The sequence below is a fragment of the Silene latifolia genome, chromosome 2 (assembly GCF_048544455.1).
Source record: "Silene latifolia isolate original U9 population chromosome 2, ASM4854445v1, whole genome shotgun sequence".
Lineage (NCBI taxonomy): Eukaryota > Viridiplantae > Streptophyta > Magnoliopsida > Caryophyllales > Caryophyllaceae > Silene > Silene latifolia.
This window is the reverse complement of record NC_133527.1, coordinates 185,767,290-185,789,382: the sequence shown is the minus strand read 5'-3', so window position 1 is coordinate 185,789,382 and position 22,093 is coordinate 185,767,290. Positions and strand designations below refer to the sequence as shown.

General features: G+C 36.0%; 2 protein-coding genes across 2 annotated transcripts; both read left to right on the top strand.

The window, feature by feature from the left end:
- Nucleotides 1-3,163: 3,163 nt before the first annotated feature.
- Nucleotides 3,164-13,231, top strand: LOC141643754 (uncharacterized). Its single transcript, XM_074453048.1, has 8 exons — nucleotides 3,164-3,529; nucleotides 8,067-8,214; nucleotides 8,595-8,842; nucleotides 9,294-9,413; nucleotides 9,505-9,661; nucleotides 11,080-11,219; nucleotides 11,582-11,617; nucleotides 12,141-13,231. Exons 2-8 carry the CDS (start codon nucleotides 8,139-8,141, stop codon nucleotides 12,966-12,968), a joined length of 1,605 nt encoding a protein of 534 aa, XP_074309149.1. The 5' UTR covers nucleotides 3,164-3,529; nucleotides 8,067-8,138; the 3' UTR covers nucleotides 12,969-13,231.
- A 1,813-nt stretch (nucleotides 13,232-15,044) lies between these two features.
- LOC141643755 (membrane-anchored ubiquitin-fold protein 3-like) lies at nucleotides 15,045-21,535 on the top strand. Its single transcript, XM_074453049.1, has 4 exons — nucleotides 15,045-15,168; nucleotides 15,307-15,578; nucleotides 17,124-17,294; nucleotides 21,121-21,535. The coding sequence occupies exons 2-4, from the start codon at nucleotides 15,446-15,448 to the stop codon at nucleotides 21,174-21,176; spliced, it is 360 nt and encodes a 119-aa protein (XP_074309150.1). The 5' UTR covers nucleotides 15,045-15,168; nucleotides 15,307-15,445; the 3' UTR covers nucleotides 21,177-21,535.
- Nucleotides 21,536-22,093: the final 558 nt, after the last annotated feature.

Below are 22,093 nucleotides of genomic sequence, written 5' to 3'. Positions count from 1 at the left end.
AAGAAGTCATGAGAGAATTTGGGTTACCTCTGAGTCCATGAGTATAAAATCCAAGTTATTACTTTCTCCACCACTTGGGTAAACTTGTTCCCATGCATAAACAATTCGTCCACGGATGCGCCATGTCTCCTTATCTGGTGTGATTGATTGAATAGCATCATAGTTGTTGTTTGCTGCCATTGTAGCAGAGTGAGTAATATTTGTATATGAACTTGTGGAAGATGGGTAAAAATGAAGGTAGTTTAAACGTTTATATATAATGAGGAGTGTAGAACAATACTTAGGGTTTTGATGTGATCTCTAAAATTTTGTTATCAGTATAAGAGGTCAAAACCAAGATTTTAGGGATTCTCTTACTATTATCAAGTCTACCAGGATACTATATTCTAGGAAATATTTTAGGATACTTAGGATAAGTGCTGATTATAGTCAACCGTATGAGATTTTTTTTTAATTAATTAATTAATTTAGTTGGGTGTGGTATTGTTGGGTTGTGGGTAAGTAGGCGGGAAAGTAAGGATGGTTGAGGTTTCTGTTTTATTATTTTTTATAGATGGTTGATGGCTTGATTATGAATGATATCTATTTATTTGTTTATGTTTTAGGATGGTTTTTATTTTCTACTATTTCATTTAACCTTGAGCATATGGCTATTGGCTTGCCATTGCTAAAGAAACAAAAAATTGAACCTACTTAAGCGCTTAAGGCCTTAATCGCATCACCTTTAAACTTATTAATCGATGTGCCTCATAAGCATGTCCAAATATCTGTTGGTTCATGTTGTGTAGGAGGAGATGCACAGATGAAGTTAACGCATATCTTGTCTAATTGGTTTTCTAGTGACGGCTCTTAATATTTATGAAATGCCAAAGAGATTGAAAGAAGATACAATGTCGTTTAGGTTATATGACCTCTTAAGGAGCTTATGAACTCTTTAAGGTCGATTAGCTTAGGGGTGTTTGTCGGTCGGGGACTATATCGGACCAGGCCGGAATGAACCCGAAGCCCATACCCCATAAAATCCAAACTCGAAGACCCGGTCGGTTATAATAAGACCCGGTGCGGATATGGAACCCTTTAGGTTCGGTGACTGGCCCAGGTCGACAAATAATAATGGGGTTTTTACAATTTTTTTCTAAGTATGGGCCAAACTGGACAGGACCGGAGATTGGTCACCCATATTTAGTGGACCCGGAGATCAGATAGAATTACACCGGGCCGGTCGATCCGATCTACCGAACCTGACCACTTTTTGAACACCCATATTTGGCTATCCTCTATGAAACACACGAATGTCAATTTAGGAGAACGGTGAAATGGGTAAGTTGTTTGATTTCACCAATTCATATGAATTGGAACTTACTTATGAATTACAGTTCTCTCATAATAGAGAAACGTCGTTCTATCTAACCTCTTATAAGTAAGTGAGAGTGCCTACTTAAATTGTAGTTTTGCAACCAAACAACATTTTCTAATTCACAAGAATTCTAAAATCATATGACATATTATTTCTTAAGCATTTTTAGCTTCATTCTTACGCATTGCAGATTCTTACATGTTTTTTTTTTTTTTTTGTGATATATCACTTCCACAGGTTGGCTTCATGTTTTTTATTATGTGAAAAATATTGTTTAGTCCATTATAGAAAATAGAATGAAAACAAAACAAAGGAGAATTAAAAGAAGGTCTAAATAAAATGGAAGAGCAAGAACCATTTGAGGAACCATCACACCAAGCACATATTGAGACGCGGAGGTTTGAAGCCTAAGGGGTGGATGGTCTAGTATGGGCAAATGTATACTTTGGTCAATTCCTATATTAGTCGGCCAACCTGCCGCGAAATTAGCTTCTTGATATACATAGGCTATCTCAACACAATTAAAAATAGCTAGTCTTTTATCGTAATAAAAAAACCATGTGATGATATACCGGGTTTATTAAACCGATTGTAAGAAATGAATTACCAATTGACACCTAGAAGTCAATTTGAATCATAAGCTTGGTCAAATTGAGGTATTGTGCAGTAATCAAACTTCTTCAAAGGGCCATCAATTGAGCTTGAGTGCAAGTACTAATTCCCAATTTATATGAAAAAAGGTTCTTATGAATTTTCAAGCATAATCTCTAACGAAACCAATTCATTGGTGGAGAAATTCACTAAACAAAAATTTCACGAAGTCTGTTAATTTGATTTCCAAAAAACAAACTTGTCTTTTAGCCTGACTCTTTAACATCCTCATGCCTGTAGAGGAGAAAGTGAAGTACGGTATAAAATGTCCATGGGAGTTGCGGAAAATACGCTCATTTCGCCGCTTTCAAATCCACCTTATCATAACAGTGAAAAAGGTTAAACAATTTTTCATACCAAAGTTATTTGTTATGGTTATTAAGCATTAAAGAAACTAATTATCTGACTGGGACAAAGATCACATAACACCCATGAGTCATGATGATGTGTTGTCGTGTTGGTAAATTGTTTTGTAAAGAGTAAACACTATTTTTTGTTGACAGCCGAATCAACACTATTTGATTATATTATCTTTTACCTTATTCGTCACTAAATTTGCTGCAATAATTAATATGGAAATAGTTGGACTTGTTTGGCATATATTTAAAACTTATTTAGCCAATTCTACCTATTAAAACAGATGATGTTCAATGTAAAATAGATGTACAAGTTTTTGGTGTTTGCTAGTTTCCCCTTTTCGAATGGCCGTTAAACACAAACAAACAAAGAGACGATACAGTGATTCGATGACATGCTATGACAATGTTTGACTTTCACCTCAATCCCATAATAAAGCTACCTCTTTGACTTAAGTTTACATGTATTTAGAGGTGATCATTCTAATGGGTTCAACCTAGCCATCAAGCCACCTACAATTAATACGCCTAACTGCCAGTCCACTTTGCGCTGATCCATGCCTTTTTTGTGCTAGTTCATGGTCACTCTTTCTCATCCTGTCCGCCTAGAATCTAAAAGAAGAAAACAATTTGATCCCTCAAATCGAACTGAAATCAAGCATCCAAATCCGCTCATACGTTAATTTAAGGTTAGGGGCCAAACTTGCGAACCTTAACCCAACTATGGCTAGGTTTGGACCTTAATCCAAATCCACTTCTCATGTACCAACTAAGTCTCACAAGTCATAACAAAGTTTCTACAACTCGAAGACACAAGTACTCCAAATTAACATACTTGTACAAAACTAAAATAAGGGGTAGTTTTGGACTTTTGGCAATATAATTATCCTATTCCTATCATCCCTAAAAACTCAAAAATATTCAGGTGCTCAATTCTTTACCTCCTCCTTCAATCTTCCGTCTTTTTACCCCATCTTGTAGTCTTGTTTCTCTTATATAATTCCTCTGCATAAATTAAACCTTCACTTTCTATATTCGATTTCATCACAAAAATTAAAACTTTGATGTTATTTACCTTCAATTACAGTAAATATATCTAATTCTCTAATAAATTACCCGGTTTCAACTATTTAAATTTCTGGGTTTGCTGGTTTTCATCTACCAGGTAAAAAGTTTATACCTTTTTGTACTGGGTTCGTTTATTTTTGCTTTTATCATGTATTTTTATCTTTATAATTGCATCTTTGGCTATGATTATAGTAGGGTATTGAGATGTTTATCTTAATTGGTTTGTTTAATTATGTGTGTTGTGAATTTTTAGGGTTTTGATTGTATGAATTGTTGTGAAAGTTGTGAACTTTCGTGGTTTCTTTGATGGGTTTTGTTTGGTTTCTGAAATTGTATGGGTGTTTTAACTTTTTGGTGCAAGGGATTTGGTTGACATATGATTGTAGTTCATGTAGTAGTTTGTCGTAATTGCGGGTTTCGGTTTGCTGGTTTTATGATGGCTGAAGTCCTAAGGAACTCATGGAAGGAACCCCTAATCTCGTGTTACTTTGTTTACGTTGCGTACGCTTGAGGCATTTACAGGGTTGGGCAATGGCATGATAATGCCAGGGAGAGGTCCAGGAAAAACTCGTACCCATACTGAGATTATGCAACCGGTTGTATATACAAGTGGCCTAGTTTATTGAGCTTTTATATAGCTGTAGTTATTGAATTTGTAATGTTGAGTTTTTGGACAATTTTTATGGTTTAGACCTTATTTTTGAGCTTTCGAACAAAATCCTTGAACATGTATTAGTTCATGAAGACATGAATACATTCAGGTTTTGTGCGAGAGCCGAGAGATAGTTATTTAGCTTTTAGAAGAAGGTTTTGAGCTTTTATGTGAAGATCTTCAGTTCAGGCTGGTTTTATATACCGTACAACGTGTTGTATAATCCTCTTTCTGGAAAAATTAGGCATCTAAAATAGTAGGCTGTTGTCTTGCATATACTTGGTATGTCTTGCTCTAGGTTTTGTTATTTAGATTTCTGCTCCAATGATGGGAGAATTTTAGAGACGATACTGGTTAAGCGCTTTTAATAACTTGGGATATGTTCCATATTAGTGAATTCATTTGCGGTAATGAAGTTGGGTTATCATTGATATGGGCTTCTTCGTGAATGACGCAACAATCCTTTGGTTCATGTGCTCAAAGCATTTAGACTTCACTCTCAGATGCAATTTAGAGGCTGTTACTTTTTCTGTCTCTTAATTCTTGCTTTTTTTACTTCCATAGTCATCCCTACATCCGACTCTCCTTGAGGCACTGCGGTAATGTTATTGTTGTATTTGTTATCGTGTTACTCCTGTAGCAATGACGTGGAGGTAGGGATGGCAATGGGCCGGGTCCAGTAGGATCCGGACCCGGACCCGGAGCCGACAGGGTCTAAAATTATCAGACCCATACCCATACCCAACAGGTCCGGGTCTAGATCGGGTCTAGAATAGATAATTTTTTTTTTTTTTTTTTTAATTTGAGAGGTGTACCCAGTACAATATGCAATATGCTAGCAGGGGCTTCAAAGTTCCATACTGGCTTTAGAAATCAAACACAAAGTGAGATTTCGTGAGATTTCAAAGATCAAAGTCAAAAAATACACAATTAATCTTGTAAAGATCAGATCTTTTACATAGGTCTCTCTTATTAATCAACTTTTTATTTCATTCATCATCATCAACATATGAATTATTGTTCCTTGCCCAACTCATATATCTCCAGCAATAATAGAAATAGGAGCAAAGGGGCCAATAAGGAAAGAGAGACATAGCCATACGAAAAGAGGAATTTAAGGATCTGAAAATTGAGGAAGATGAAGGAACAACACAGAAACACAATAGAAAATGTGAGAGGAGATCATGAATATCTGTATGACAAACTTGCTGATAGAGTCGAAACATTTTAGATGTGGTTTTGGAGTTGAATTAATGGAGGTTGATGGGAGATTGGCAGGTGAGTTTAGGGTTATAGTTTAGAACAGTCAAGAGGAAATAATTGGGAATGAGAGGAAGTAAGGAACCGCGGTTTTTATTAGGTTAAAAGTTTTTTTTTTAAATAGAGTCTACGGGTCAGGTCCGGGTCCCATAAATCAGACCCATATCCGGACCCAAAACATTCACCTAAAACCCATACCCAGTCGGCCCCCAAAAACTAAGACCCGACCCGACCCATTAGGGCCCGACCCAAAGGGTCTGGGTCGGGTCCCCGACCCACTGCCATCCCTACGTGGAGGTGGAACAATATGCAGTGTCGATACACTGGTTTTACATTGAGTTTAGAAGGATTGGCTTTTGCTTTTTTATCCTAAACTGGAACTTGCTACGCATAGAAAAAAGTATTAACCAGTCGGATGGTGCTGCAATGTTTAAGGCTGGTAGTTAGATACAATCTTATAACTAAAGTGGAAGTTGGAACAATTAATTTTTCTTCACTCTTGATTTTTTGATTTTGTGTGCTTCGTGCTCTAGACTTCTCTTAGATGGTTTCGTTATGTGGCTTCTTGGTATTTGTTGATGCAGGGTCCCATCTCCATGTTTGCTGTTCTTTCTTCTTCTAAATTGTACTCCATTAATTATCCTTTTGGTATTCACTTTATAAACAATAGAGTATATTATGTGTAATATTTGAATTATATGAACCAAAAATGTAAGTTTATCGACTTCGATTCGCTACTTTTTACGAATTCATATTGAATTTTTAGTTTTTAATTCACGAATTGAACTTTTAGAATACGCTGATTTTAATATATAATTCGCGAATTAGTGCGAATTAATTCGAAAGCGTAGTGCGAATTAATTCGAAAGCGCGTATTAATTCGCAATTCGCACCCTAGGTGAGCGAATTAGGTAACCCTGTAAGTAACCATGTTAAATTTCACCGTAAGATAGTGTTTGAGTGTAATGCCACTATATGTATATGAAAGGAAGCTGGGAAGTTAGTTTTTGTTGGAGCAGAAGCTGATGTCTTGTGTCGTGACTTTTATTAATGATGACTTGATAACAAGGATCTCTGCCCCAAACTGCTGCCTGTATGAGATCTTTTAAATGAACCAAAGACTCAAAGAGTCTCGAGTGAGGAAAAGCTCGTGTTTTGAACGCTAAGTTTATCATGATATCTGCTTCATACATTCCGTATAAATTTTAAGATTACGGAACTTTTCATTAAAATGTGATAAAGTGAACTGTACAAGCACTACTAAAAATTCTCATAGCTCGTAGACACTTTCTAGATAGCCTAACATTCACCGGTTTTACATAGTTATTTCAAAGAAATTTGGTAATAACTACTCCCTTTTATATACATGTTTTACAAATAACTACCTTATATGCTGTTTTCATAATAACTGCCTATTAAAACACTTTGTTACAAATTGGTACCTAGATCTGGTCACTTTTTTTTTTTAGTATTTTTCGACTGTTTTTGGTTGGTTTTGTTATTTGTAATTTTGTATCAATGTTCTATACCTTTTAAATAGCTAATGAAATGAATTCAAAATGCAAACTAAGCATAAATAACTTAAAAATGTTACCGGAATTGTATTATAGGTACCAATTTGTAAGCAAAGTGTCATAATAGGGAGTAGTTATTTTGTAAAAAATTGTACAAGGTAATTATTTGTAAAACCGTATATATAAAAGGTAGTTATTACAAATTTGTTCTTTCAGAAACAGTTTTGTTTAAAGAAATTTATCTAAATAGTTTTAATGAAGTCTCCTTTCTTTGTATGTATATATTAGATTGATGGACGTTAGTTTTTCTCGCGTGCTACCCCTAGACTTTTAGTGGTTAATTTCAAAAAAGGTGAAGTTCTTGCGGAGGTGCACGGTGTTAGCTATCTTTTGATGCACTTAGTTAAGGAATTGACATTATCTAGATTTTATTTTTGGAAAGGGTTGTTTTTCTAGTTTCTCTATGTGCTAAAGCCTGGATGCTTTTGAATGGAATTCTCATGACGTTTATTTAACAGATAATGTATTTCCCTGTGACTTTTGTGTGTCATACATGAGTGCATGTTGGGGTGGCAGACAGCATTATTTGGTGTAGAAAATTCATCCTCAAAGTAATGAAATTGAAATGACTTCATAATATATCACTTAGACGGAGAAATAGATGACAGTTATGGATGAACAAATACCAAGGCATCTTCAAATATTTGGTTATTTTGTATTTGTATTATATCAATGACGATATTTACTGGCTTTAATCAAAAGGGTATATAATTACTGAAGTGCTTAGATTTCATATAGTCCTTTTCTTTATTTCTCTATCTTGGTGAACGCCTCTTTCCGTTTGGCAATGGTGGTTCAAGCAAGAGGAATGTCTCTATCTCGGTAGGTGCCCCGCTAAAAAATAGGACGTGAAATAGAAACTGGAAGCTTTGTTAGGCTTCTTCAACCCCGTCTTCGACCCTCTCTTCTTCAGATAAGATTGATTGCTCTGTCTGATGTTAGAGTGGAAGGATGTTTTGCATTTAGTGTTTTTCATGATGCTTATCCGCAGGCTGAATGTTAACAGTTTCAGTCTGTTGTTACTCTGGTTGTATGTAGTTCTTATATTTAGTAGTTTTTTTTTTTTTTTACCTGGGTGGGATGTTTTGATTGTTGAAAGACAAATGTTTGATCTTTTTTTTTTTTTTTTTTCTTCCAATCTTGTGCAGGTGGTCTTATAAAGGATCCACCTACCAGCCTTTTGTTCTAGTTGCGTTGGACGTTCTCAACAAAGGGAAATCATGGGTAGTACTTTTAACCCTCAAATTCTCGTGGAGAAGTTAGCTAAGCTCAACAGTTCTCAACAGAGCATAGAGAGTATCCTTTACTTTTCAGTGCATGCAAAATTTTCACTTCCTTTTTATCCCTTCATTGTTAACATATGTAACAATAAGAAGCTTTACAATAAACAAAAAGGGTTCTAAGAGATGATCATGATTTTCCTACGTCATCTGGAGTTTATAGAATGTCCTCATTTATTGCTTTCCCATAGACTAGAAGAGAAAAACTTTTGTGTAGTTCCTTTTAGTAGAGCGTGAAATAATATGACTGGTAAGAATTAAAATGTCCCATATGCTTTCAGGAAATGTTAAATTGTTTGCTTTATCTAACAGTATCTAACACTTTTGTGTAGTTCCTTTTCTTGCCTTGCAAGTTTTTTCGCATGCTTCAAATTTGTTATCCTTGACCTGATACAGCTTTATCGCATTGGTGCATTTTCCACATGAATAAATCCAAACTTGTGGTTGAGACATGGGATAAGCAATTTCACTGCTCTGCACGTGACCAAAAGTTGCCTTTTTTGTATCTTGCAAATGATATTCTTCAAAATAGTCGAAGGAAGGGTGTAGAGTTTGTTGCTGAATTTTGGAGGGTTCTTCCTGAAGCTCTTCGTGATGTTATACGGAATGGGGATGATGCTGAGAGAAACGCTGCTCGTAGACTGGTAAGCCTTTTTGAGATAGACATGAACAATATGATAGCTTTACTATTCTTTTCATCATTAGATAATCACTTGTATGTGCTTTATTTCATGCTTAAGGCTTCAGTACATGGCTAATTCTGTCTCAAACTCTCAATAGTAGTTCGTCAGTACCAGAATTCTCTAATGCTAAGATCTAGCAACGAGTTCTATACCCCGTGACTGACTTATATGTACATCCTAATGCCCCGTGCCATCACTGATACTGGAACACTTTGAGTGATGTTCAAATTAACATAGATGTTGCATAGTCGTGTTGTATCTCGCTATTAGTGTTAGATACTTAGATGTCAATCAATGAAATGCACCAGTCAGTTACTAATATCATATCAATTATTTGTTTTCATTTAAAGGCATGTACTCTCCGTGGAGCTAATGAGCTTCAGTTGTTCTTTGTTTTGTGCTGTCCAAACAGATTAGTATATGGGATGATAGAAAGGTTTTTGGCTCTCGTGGACACATTCTCAAGGAGGAGTTTGTGAGCACACCACCAGAAAACAGTAACAGAAGTGGGAGACAGCCCAATCCCAAACTTGTGAGTTTATTTATTTTTATTGCTTTGATATTTCCGATCAATTAGATTTTTCACTGTCTTATTCAATTTGTTGATTTTAAATCCTTCACAGAGACAACGTGTTGGAAATGTGTTAGATAAGATAGCTTCAGATTTTGAAATGCTATATGGTGGTGAATTGGATGAAGATGCTTTGATGACTAGATGTGCAAGTACTATTAGCATTTTGGAGAAAGTAGTCAAGGATTTTGGCAGCGGAGTTATTCCAGGTATACTTTTAGATTCTATGATTTAGAATGCCCCTGTGGATTATTTGATATGTTTGATAACGTGCTTATTAGCGAAGGATAATATGAGCAAAACTGCTCTTTTGTCCAAAAACTTGAAATTGGCATGCATTGACTTAGTTGCACTTGTACGGGGAATTTGAGTAACTGAGAAGCCAAATATTTTGAGGGTTGGCTAGTCTGGTTCCTTGACAACTGCATTTTTTATGGGGTGAATTTTTTTACATTGACAGAATTGGTGTGTCATGACTCATAAGATGTTGGAATTAAGTGTGGGGTTTATGGCTATAAATAGTTTATGGCTGTAGCTCTGATAGGAGTATTAGGTTTTTTCCCATGGTTAGCCAAAACTTTTTAGTGTTACGCCGTTAGGGTGACCCATATTGTAGCTAGGCAGGCGCACTCATAGGTGAATGCGTGAGGACTGAGGTTTTAGATTTTTTTTTGGGGGTGTTGACCAGGAGTATCCCATCCCCTATCGACAGCTGGGGCAATAAAAAACGCCAGAAGGAGCAGAATAGCAGATTGAATGCTTAGTTTTTTTTTTCAATGCAAAAAATTGGTGCAGCTGGCAAGCTATCTTGAAAATTAACTCTACCTCAGAAGAGTGATATGGTATGACAAAGACAGTAGCACAGAAAATCATCTTGCATTGAAGAGTGTTTAGAATCTTTAGATAATTGTCGAGGGTGAGACAGCTGAAGTTATGGATTTTGGACGTTGGTATTTGGGCGCTTGTGTAATTCTAGGGTCTTCTCATGTATATTCTGCTACAAACAAGAGGCCACTGCCTAGTAGCATATTCTTTCGGAACTGGAGGATTTTTTGGTGTGAGGGTGAAACCCTTCTGCATATATTTGTAGTTAGTTTTTAATGGAAATTAGCGTCTTTTTCAGCACTGTTATCTTCTAGACTTTCTAGCCATCCCCTATTTGTTATCTCAAAGCAAGTCTTTATAGAGACGTCGGGAGTCCCGGGATATCTCCCTTCAGTGAGAATATGAGATGATTGAAGAGAGTGGGGGTAGCAGAGAGAGATTGTGGGTTAAAGAGAGATGGATGGATCAAGTTCGTTAATGATGTAGATCACTAGACCTTTCTTTGTATTGAGCAAGTGAGACGGAGTTCGGTGATGGCCCGTGAGGAGTGATGACGGTACTTTTTCTGGAGAGAGCATTGAGAAGAAGGAAAAAAACAAGAAAATGTAATGTGTTGTGCCATGGCTGGCTTTGATTGGATTCATTCTCATTCCTCCATAATAAATGCGAAAACTAGTGCATAGAATTACGTTAAAAAAAAGTAATCCTCAAGATATTGGACACGTATATTGTATATACTTTTCACTTTATGGTGTTGACCGAAGCTAAGTATGTTTTTCAACTCTTGGATTCATCTTAACAGGGAAATTGGGTGGATCTGGATCTACTGAGGAAATTCAAGGACAGCATGTATCACTAAGGGAGTGCATCGAGCAGCTGACAACACTTGAATCATCAAGGGCAAATCTTGTGTCTCATTTGCGAGATGCTCTTCAAGAAGAGGTAAATAAATACTCCCTCTGTCCCGGTCATTTGTTGTCCTTTTCTATTTTATGGTGTCTCAGTCAATTGTTGTCCTTTCTATTTTAAGAATGAACTTGATAAGCAATTTGATCATTCACACTCAATTTGGTCCACTTGTCATTTACTAATTGGCCTCCTCCTCTTTCCTTAGTCTTTGTGCCAAAACCAAAGGGACAACAAATTACTGGGACGGAGGGAGTATTCTACCACCGACATTTTTTATTTATTTTTTAGATTGTTTTTTCCTGAGTGTCTATAGAGGAATTCAAAGCAAATTTGGATCTCCTTTCGGTTTTCATTCATGCCATTGATTTGTTTTTATTTTTCATATTTTATTGTAGGAATCTAAGCTGGATCAGTTACGAAGTCAACTTCAAGTAAGCCTGTCTTCTTAGCTGTTTTATAAATTTTGAATTTTTTTTGTTCTTTTCGAGCCTTTGTGAATTGTGCTTTTGGAGAGTGTGAAAGTATTTACGGAAAGAAAACATTATATTTACAGAAAGCATTTAAATCCGGCCGAATAATTAATACTAGTGATATTTGTTAATCTGTGCAAAACTATTGTTATAGCCTTGACATACTGGAATTGCATTATATTCTATCTTCCATAATCTGCCATGTTCTAGTCTCTTTTATTTCTCTGTATAACGGCTTATGTTAGCGAACACCATGTTGGGTTTTGTTGGCTTGTTATCTTAAACAAATTAGCAAACAAGAACATTACTGGTTTTGGTGTCTACTGCTACCGTCAATGTTTCCTGATTTATGTGGAGATAAAATTTAATTTATAAAACCAACTATTTTGATACTATAAATACATTCCAAATTAATTTTCACATTTATTCTCCTTGCCATAGTTGCCAAATGTAACTCAAGCATCCTGTACTTTTCTGCATCCAGGTCGCTCAGTTGCAATCGGACCAAGTTACAACAATTTGTTTGCAGTTCAGTAACTCCGACAATATGGCACTAGATGAGCAAGGTTCCTCAGTGCCACCTGGCTATACACTTGGAGAAAGTCAAGCGCCACCTGTCATTTACACAAGGCAAGCATCTTTATCCGATAACAAACCTGCTTCTGACGAGGATGAGTCCCGAAAATCTGCTGCTGCTGCTGTGGCAGCTAAGCTCACTGCATCAACTTCTTCAGCCGAGATGCTTAGCCTTGCCCTTACTTCCTTGGTTTCCGGTGCTGCATTTGGTAATAACAATAATAATAATAATTCAACTGGGACCCAAGAATCTCCGACTGATCACCGATTGGAAAAAAGAGCCAAGCTTGAAAACGAGCCGTCTTCCTTTGCGTCCCCTGCAGCTGTACCACCCCCTCCACCACCTCAAAATCAGCAACCGCCACCACCATCGTCACCTTTCCTGCAAAATGGCAATAATAACACCGCAACCAGTCAACAGATGACACCTAGCGAGCAGCCGCCGCCACCGTCCTCTTCTCCTCCCCCTCTACCCCCATTACCGACAATCATGCCACCGTACCCTATGCCACCTCAGTACATTCAGACCGTTGGATCAATGTCGAACGTGGCATATACCTATGGCGTGTCCCCACAGCCACCACAACCCCTTTGTGCGCCAGGGTACATGCCTGTCGGGGCCCCATATGGACCCCCGGGTAATCAATTCCAACCTTATCAGGTATCAGAAGGCGGGTTTTACACTCCTCCATCTACAGTGCCAATGGCTTCTATGTCTCATCAGCAGAGTTTGTAATCGACCCTCCTTTCGTGTTGATTAAGACTTGGGCGGCCATTGAAGGACCTTAATTAGGTTAGTTTAGTGTCATGTAGGACCATTTCATGCATCCTGTAACTTTATGTTATACCATGCACAGTTAGAATTTGCACATGGCGTGAAACTGACTGTCTTTTGTACTAATTGGTCAACTTCAGTGTTATAGATTTAGAGAATTAGATTTGTTGTACTTGGTTTGTTACTCTAATGGTCAGTTATACTTGAGGTTTCTTATTTCTTCAGGACTATAGGCTTTGTCTATGACAGGTTTTGGTTTATGGAAGTAATAAGGACATTTTTTTTTGGTGAGTCCGCCGAGCTGAGTAGATGACATAATCCTTCAAATATTACAAAGGTGGTGGACTGGTGGTTGCTGATACCGAATTGATGATGTGTTATACAGAGAAGATAGCGGGATAGGGAATGAGAGCATAAAATGGGATATATGGTGTTGGTTGGATGGTGGCAGGACTGGCAGCTAATCCCAAATTTTTTTTTGGTACATAAATCAGCTAATCCCAAATTTGAAATACTCCCTCCTATTCTATATATTCTTCCTTATTTCCTAAAACGGATTATTCAGGTTTTCTTCCCCTTTCTTATTTTGGAAATTTTTATTCTTATTTTATTCATTTCTCTCTCCTATCACCAAACCCCATCCAACACTTTTACTCATATTTTATTATTTTTCTTAAAGTTTTGGCCCCACTATTCCTTATTTAACTCATAATTATTCATCCTTCTCTCCAATCAACAAACCCCACCCAACTTTTTACTCTTATTTTATTACTCTCCTTAATTCTCGTGCCCTTAAACAAGGGGAAGAATACATAGAATTGGAGGGAGTACAATCTATTAGGATTCTAACTTCATTTCAAAATGGCCAAATTAAACGCTAGAATGACTAGAATCATTCCATTCCAAACCTTCCAACCAAACAGCCTCTTAAAAGAGTTGCTTAACATGATTTGAAAACTTTTTTTTTTTTTTTTTTTGGCCAGATGTAACGAAAGTTTTTTTTTTTTTTTTTGATAAGGTAAGAAAACTAGATTATCCTCTTGGATAAAACCAACATATCTCATCCTTTCGAATGGGCGAGCTAAGTTGAAGCTACCGGCTTTCAAACCACCTCGAAAAACTTGGACATTCATGTCCAATAGAAGGCATAAAGTCAGCAATCTTATTGGCTTCACGGAAGCAATGTTTAATTATCACTTTATCGAATGAATGAAAATCTAATTTCACATCGTTGATTATACTTGCATTGCATACTTTACATAAGAAAATATAATAGTACAATTAAGTCTCCAATTTCAGTTAGTCCCAACTACAGGTTTGTTTAATAGCATTTGACTGGAGTCGCCCTTATAGACATTTCTATAGTTTGTTTATTTTTATTTTCATATAATCATATTAGTAGTGTTATTAAAAGAACCTACTTTATAATTAACCTATTTAAAGTTGTCTTACACGAGAATTTGTATTTTACTCTTAACAAATTCTATGGTTAAACCGTCTTTTTATATGAGACATCCCCCTACTACTAAGAGAATAAAATTCTCTTAGTAGTTTCCCGCCCAAGTGCTTTCCACTATGATTGGGCCTGCCTTCTGGACTGAAAAAACCACATATCACGTTCTAAGTTGGGCCCACTACTTAAACTAATTGATTTTGCAAATATTCTACCGTGATACTTCTTGCAATCTTTGACTTTTCTAATTATACCATCATATGTTGGACCCACTACTTAAACTAACTGATTTTTCAAAAAAAGTTTTTTTTTTAAAAATTTGATGTAGTTAAAATATTTTCATAAAAAACACAATTTATGGAATTATTCAATTCTTTTAATTAATTTTAATATTAGTTGTTTTTTTATAAAAATTCGCGAGATATAAATCTAAAATCTATAGTTAATACACTAAAAATTAAAAAGGTCTATATTTACCTGCGCGAGATCTACCCTAGTTAAAAACAACTATTCTAACTATTATACTCCGTACATAGTATCTAGAAAGCCGGTAATAAAAGTTAGCTCAACGAGTAAGAGTTTTCTGGTTGGGGTTCAATTCTCACCGAAATCATTGTTTTACTTTTTGCAACCCTTTGTTTTCCGTTAAAACCCCACGAAAAATAAAGCCAAAAATACCCTTCAATTTCATTACTGTATTTTGTTAAGGTAAATACAAATACTAATTCCTAGTATTTGTCAATTTCTTCATTTAATTCAGTTTCTTTGACTTATCCTTCCACTTGAATAATCTAATTTATTTATATTTTTGTTTGTTTGTTTGATATTTTTGTTATAATAAACTAGTATAGTACTAGTTGTTGTTGGGAATACATTTGGTGGGTTTTGTTGGTAGTTGTGTGGGGAAGTTGAGGAATCTTGTTACAAAATTAAAGGGTGCTATTTTTTTGGTGGGATTGTTTTGTGAGTTGGGAAGTTTGTACAGATGCCGCCGGAGGTGGAGTTGGTGGAGCTGAAATTTAGATTAATTGATGGGTCTGATATCGGTCCGTGTCGGTTTTCCACAGCTTCTACCGTTGCTCATCTTAAGGACAGAATTGTTGCTGACTGGCCTAAAGGTCTCTTCTTTATGTTTTATTTCTAATTGTCTTGATTTCTTATGTTTGATCATGGAATGCTATTTGTTGTTGGTTGTGTGTTTAAACTTTGTTGTTTATGAACACACACGGTCTCTCAATAGCGTTATTGAGAGACCCCTCATATGATGGGGGTGAGGGGCCACTGAATTTCTTTTTTCCCTATTAGGTGTTCCGCTAAATTAATGGGAGACGGTCGCTCATGAGACCTACTGGTTTATGAATTAGGGTGGTTATGTAAATTTGATGCGTATCCCTTTGCGCGCGTTTGTTGTTATGCCAATGTTGTCAAATGAGGTTGAATTGGGGTTTGAGGACGGTTTTTAATCCGTGGTATAAGAAAGAGTTTTATCCGTGTCTATGTGTGATCAATTGATCATGGCCCTCCTGACTGAGAATCAGTTTTTATGTGAATTGAACATTTTCACCAAGCTTGTTTTGACGGTTTGAGGAATGCTTCTTACATCATGAGCTGATTCTGATATGCAAATGTTTTGCAAGTTGTTTTTTTGCAGTACGGCTGTTTGTTGCTGAAGTCTGATATGCAAATGTTTTGCAATTATCATCAGAATTGTTCTGACTCTAAACTGAGCTATGCTAGCTCTAATAGTTTACAGATTCTTTCCCTATTGTGTTTCGTTCATCTTGTTCTATTTGTTGCACTTGTGTCATTACAAAACCATGACGAGGCTCTTCAAACCCCAGTGACGAAGGTGTTGCTCGTCTCATTATGTTTCCCAGTTTAAGATTTGTTTACATTGTATATGTGTGGAAGTATTGTTGCTGAAAATTTCTTATGTTATAGCCGATATTAATACCAGGGAGAGTGAGGGAGAAAGATTATATAGAACTTGAAAGGCTAATTGGCTGTAACTGTACTGTCCACAGTCTGCGGTAACTAAATATTGTGTTAAAAAGGCACCAATCAAGCTCTTTATACAGAAACCAAGTCAGTCTGTCAATCACGAGATGATTTGTAATCGGATCTGGTCATAATTTGGCCTCCATTCTAAACCAGTTCAGAATAGGCTCCTGTTATGTATTTATGAAGGTCTATCAGTTACGTCACTCTGCATAAGCTTTTTCTCATGACACACCATATGTAAACTTCAGCTGTGAGTTTCGTTGAAAATGATACTCCACTTGGGTTTATGATGAGTCGGATACCTGTATGGTTCGTATCAACCAGATGATTTAGAATGCTAGTTTGGTAGTTGATCATACATCTGGAGTTCTCTAGTGATGGCTAGGTTCATCATGGCCTAGTGAGTAGCGAGTCACACTTTTGACATTAGATCAAACGTCCGTCCTTGAGGCAGAGTATTTTCTAACCAAGCTTGAGCATAAGTATGAAGCTACTTTGTTTTTCGTTATTAGAATATTCTCCAAACTAAGTTAGATGTCTTGCTTGTTTTCTTATGTTTCAGCTATTTTTTGCCCTGATTATTCATTATTTTAGCTTTGCTACCTTTCTTTTGCTGTGACATTGAATAACTTTAAGCCTCTACTGTTTATTGTTTTCTTCAGATAAAAAGCTTGCACCGAAAACAGTTAATGATGTAAAAATCATAAGTGCTGGAAAAATATTGGAGAACAGCCAGACCGTTCGTCAATCTATAATGTCCTTTGGCGAGCTTCAAAAAGGGGTTATCACCATGCATGTTGTTTTTCAGCCATCTATAACAAAAACAAAAATAGGTATTTTCTTATGACTGTAAGATCAATGTTTATATCTTCCATGATTTGGTTTTTGTTTGTTGATGGCCTCTCCCCCTTGCGGTGGAGAGTTGCTTCTTAGTTCGTACGCCCTGTTTCTTCTTTATGTTACAAAAGTGTTGCTTCTTACTCTTGAATCCCTTCTACGTGTTCATTAGTTCATGTATCTTGGCCACAGGAGATATATGTACCGGAGACTCTGAGAGTAACGTGAATCTTCTAAAAAATTCCACGTTATTTTGTTACAGGATTTTTCGGAACCTTGTAATAATGAAATAATAAAGATATAAGAAAAGAGGATAAGACATCCTCATAAGAGTGCTAATTACAAATTGTTCCAATTGTCTTAGTAAAAGTGTGTTACCGATTTATCTCTGCCCATGGTGAAAACTGCATCCTTGGTATAATGATATGTGATTCCAAAAAGTCTGTCCAACAATTGTTGTGACTAAGGAGATAAAGGGTTCCGGTCTAGTCCCTTGATAATGAGGTAGTCGTTTACGTGGGAGGGGATAAAACAGAATAAACTGGTCAAGTTATAATTTAATCACCAGAAGTGAATACGTAATAAACTGATTACCAAAACTCGTTACTAGATAGTCTATATTTATGTTTTTTTCTTTTAAAGTTCTGTCTTCCTCAAATTTCGAGACACTCGATTATCATACGAGGAACTATTATGTAACACAGTCATACACTCGTATGAATGCATTGTTTCAAAGTATCTGGTTTATAAAATCGAGGGTCAAAGTTTACCTCGAAAGCCCGTTCTAATGAAAAAAAATAATTGTAGACTTGTTTTTTTTTTTTTTTTTTCAAATACTCTCTCCTATTCTTTGGAACTGCCCTATTTTTCTCTATTGCAATCTGCCATTTCTAAATTTGCAGAAACTTGATTCTAAAATGACTTTTACATCCCACACCTTGAATTAAAGTAATGCATATATCTTATGGCTCACCTTATTAACCCTCATCTTTCCTCTCTTACCCTTACTACTTGTGTACTCACTCATCCTCAATATTTATGTTGAAAGTAGCAGTTTGAAAAAATTGTGTTCTAATAGGTAGTATCTCTTACTCTTCGGAATAGTACCATTTGCTTTTCGCACACATGTTAAAAAGCAAGTGGAGTAGACAATCGGTATGAGAAATAGAGGATTGATGATGGTTCATTAGATGAGCGAGCCATCAGATATTCTCGTATTTGTTTACCTTAATTCAAATTGCAAGGGTAAAAGAAAAAAAAAATTTATCCAAAAAATTGCAATTCAGAAAATGGGGTAATTTTTTTTTTTTTTTTTTTTTTTTTTTTTTTTTTTTTTTTTTTTTAACACAAGGAAGATGGGGGCAAATCTATGGAATTGGAGGGAGTACGGATCTTGTAAAATTCACGGTTCATCGTTGGCAAACTCTTACTATACACAAGTAGGAGGCGGGTGACCGCACTTTCTATGGTGGATTTTGTTCATTTGATGGAAAATGGTTGTTGAGAGTATACAAGGCTGTTTTGGGCATATTGAATTGCAAAGCCTGTATGATTTTGATCATTAGACCAGTTATTTGTACCGTGTGGTTACTGTGGTAATGCATTTAGCAATCGAAAGTTCTGTTAAAAATGAGACGTTTTGTTGGACTGTCGCATTAGGGGTAAGTGATATTTGCAATCCTAGTGGTGGATTTTGTTCATTTGGACTGTTGCATTAGGTACTTAACAGTTTAACAGTCAGTCTTCAAAGCCGTAAACCTGATATTTGCATGTGGGCTAAGTGAATGTATTCTGTGCTGGAAAAGTTGTGAGAGAAGAGTGCATTTATTCCTCCATAGAAATGTCGCTCGTGGATTAATTGAACTTGTTGAACAACATTGGGTATATCAGTTACACAGTTAATATTTATCTGCTTTAAAATTTAAAATTTGGGTTGTACAAAAGGAAATAATTTATGGAGGTGTGCTATGATAGGGTATATCTACTTAGTTTACCCTCTTACAGGTAAATTGTCGAACTTGTGGTTGTTTCGTAGACTAACAATTGTCAATGAACTTCTGTGTTTCAAACCTTTTTCTGCTGTCAATCTGTCATCTCCCCTCTGCTGCCCACCAGGATGAACTTTGGGCGTGCCTGAGTATCTCTTTTACATCCAATTGACCCTAATCGTAATATATGTTACTCCGACTTTTCACTTTGGCCATGAGTCGCGTGTCCGATGCAACATTACACTTCAACACTTCATTTTAGACCTAATAATTGAAAAGTTAGCGGAAAATAACCGTACCGACACTCTGACACTTGCAGTTGAGTTAGGGTAACAAATCCCGTAATAACTTGCACATAAATGATCCGATCTGATAATGTACCCGAAATTAGGGGTGGGCATAATCCGGTCCGGACATGAAAAATGGACCAGTCCGGAACCGGAATTTAAAATTCCAATCCGGTCCCCGGTCCAACATTTTTAAAGGTTCCGGTTTTCGGCCAGGTCCGGTCTTGGACCGGAAAGACCGGAATTATTGTATTTTTTTATTTTATTTTAAATATTATATAAAAAACAAGTGTACGCCTATTTAATCCGGTCCAACTGGTCCGGTTTTTTGGACCGGAATTTGAAAAATAGGGTATGTAAAAACAATTCCGGTCCAACCGGTCCGGTCCGGTCTTGGACCGGAATTTTTCAGGTCCGGTCCGGAATTTTTAATTCCAGTCCGGTCTCCGGTCCATGATTTTTTGGATTCGGGTTTCGGTCCATTCTGGTTTAGGGTTTTAACAGTCCGGACCGGTGCCCAACCCTACCCGAAATGACCTGACCTTTTGGCAACCCAAGTGACCCTGGGGTTTGCCAGATTACTTACTGCTTTTAACATGCTGCTCTAAGAATCTAGGACATACTAGGTTTGGTGCCCGGCTTCGCCCGGGCTACCTCTATTTACCGTTATATTTTATTTTTAATGAAATAAACTATGTTGGAGTTGTCTAACTCACACGTTTACTATTTGTAATATATTTTTCTACAGCATATCTTGTAATTATGATGAAATGTAAAATTTATTTTCAAATTATGAGACACGTTCACTACCCTGCTATTAATATTATTATTTTCACGACATTCTTTCTTAATATCATTACGCTCACTACTCTCATGGTTACTATTGTTTCTTTTACTAATTCCTCTATTTTTTCTGTTAAATTCATTATTCCCGTTAATTTTATCCGGCCTATATTTAAACAAATAAAATATTTCCTTAAATCGATTGGTTATTTAATTGTTCATACTTTTCTCATTGTTACCACTGTTACTTTACTACATTCGTAGTTACTTTCACTACTCCCACTATCATTATTATAACTGTCACTACTCCCACGTTAATACCGTTAATTTATTAATCTCGTTCTTTAACTCTTTCACTTTTACTACATTTAATTTAATGTATAATTATATGATGATACTAATTAATTCTAAAAGTGGGGCATGTTAATTTTAAGGAAAATTACTATATTCTTGTGTTTTCTAAATTTAATTACTTTAATTTAATGTAGTTTCCATAAATATTCTTCATCAAGGCATCTTTATATTATACTTTTAACCAAAACTATATAATATTTATATTGAGGTCCCTTTATCAGGTCCATCACACGGTACTATCGATTTAAAACTATATAGTATAATTAATTTGTATAGATTTTTTTAATTACATTGAAGTTCCTTGGTTTCTGGAATTAATATATAGTACTGATTTACTGTATTTCCTTCTGGTCATGTTGGGATTCAGGTCCTATGGTTTACCGCTAATCCTTTATGTTTATTTCGTGCAGAAAAAAAGATTGATGAATCTCAGAGGAAGAGCATTTGTTCATGCTCGATATTGTAAGGATTTTTCTGGTCGATTTCTTAGCTTTTCACGTTGCTTGGGAAATCCCTGAACATACAATTCTACTACTAAAAGAAATGATTCAAGAGGTATGAGATTTGAAGTGGATAGTTTACTTGTAATAGTTCATGATGTATTTCATAAAGTATATAGGAGGCGGAAAACCTGTGATTTATTCGGCGGACTCTCATCCTGGGATACTTATCGGTCCCTAGCCGCCAAGAACAAAGATTGATTAGTAGCATGAGTTTTCTCAAAGTTACAGTCTAGTTTTCGAATTGTTTCTGATTGCTTTCTTGTATTAATCTTCTTGTACAATTACAATGTATAGTTTGGAGGAAGAAAACTGTTGAAAATCATTTGGCTATCACTCTGATTTAAGGTCCATGCTTGGTGTATTCTTGAAGAATCATAGATACACTAGTAAGGTGTTATATGACCCGTTTTAATATTGAGACGGAGATGTCTATTACAGCTCAAGTGAGCTTACCTCATGCCTTCATCCCCTCTCCCCAACTTCATTTGGCTCTCACTCTCATTTATTGCTTTTGTAAAAAGCTGTTCATAAATAATGAATGCAGTGGTCACAATTTTGCTCCCTTTGAAATCATAAGAGTAATAATTACCATGACAGACCCTTTACCACTTAGGCATCTACTGGTAATGGCTTTTAAGGGTATTTATTATTAACCTACACTTCGGTTATGAACCCCATTCCCCACAACTGAATTTCTCTAGATTGATCTGCATATTGTTGAAATGACGTGAACACAGTATGAATTTTGAGTTGATTAAAAGTAAAAGAAAATTACTCACCCGAATAACTATTCCGTATAATATTGTATTTGTCTGGCTTTGCTCGGTGATAGAATATATGTAATTATTCTAGTAATTTGTTTGTTACCTATATTAGTGTA

Bases quoted from the DNA above. Each gene is read 5' to 3' on its own strand.
- LOC141643754 (XM_074453048.1), top strand. From the start codon at position 8,139: ATGGGTAGTACTTTTAACCCTCAAATTCTCGTGGAGAAGTTAGCTAAG. The intron at 9,414-9,504 runs GTGAGTTTATTT...AATCCTTCACAG, and splicing joins GACAGCCCAATCCCAAACTT to AGACAACGTGTTGGAAATGT. The intron at 9,662-11,079 runs GTATACTTTTAG...TCATCTTAACAG, and splicing joins TGGCAGCGGAGTTATTCCAG to GGAAATTGGGTGGATCTGGA.
- LOC141643755 (XM_074453049.1), top strand. From the start codon at position 15,446: ATGCCGCCGGAGGTGGAGTTGGTGGAGCTGAAATTTAGATTAATTGAT. The intron at 15,579-17,123 runs GTCTCTTCTTTA...TGTTTTCTTCAG, and splicing joins TGTTGCTGACTGGCCTAAAG to ATAAAAAGCTTGCACCGAAA. The intron at 17,295-21,120 runs GTATTTTCTTAT...TATTTCGTGCAG, and splicing joins TATAACAAAAACAAAAATAG to AAAAAAAGATTGATGAATCT.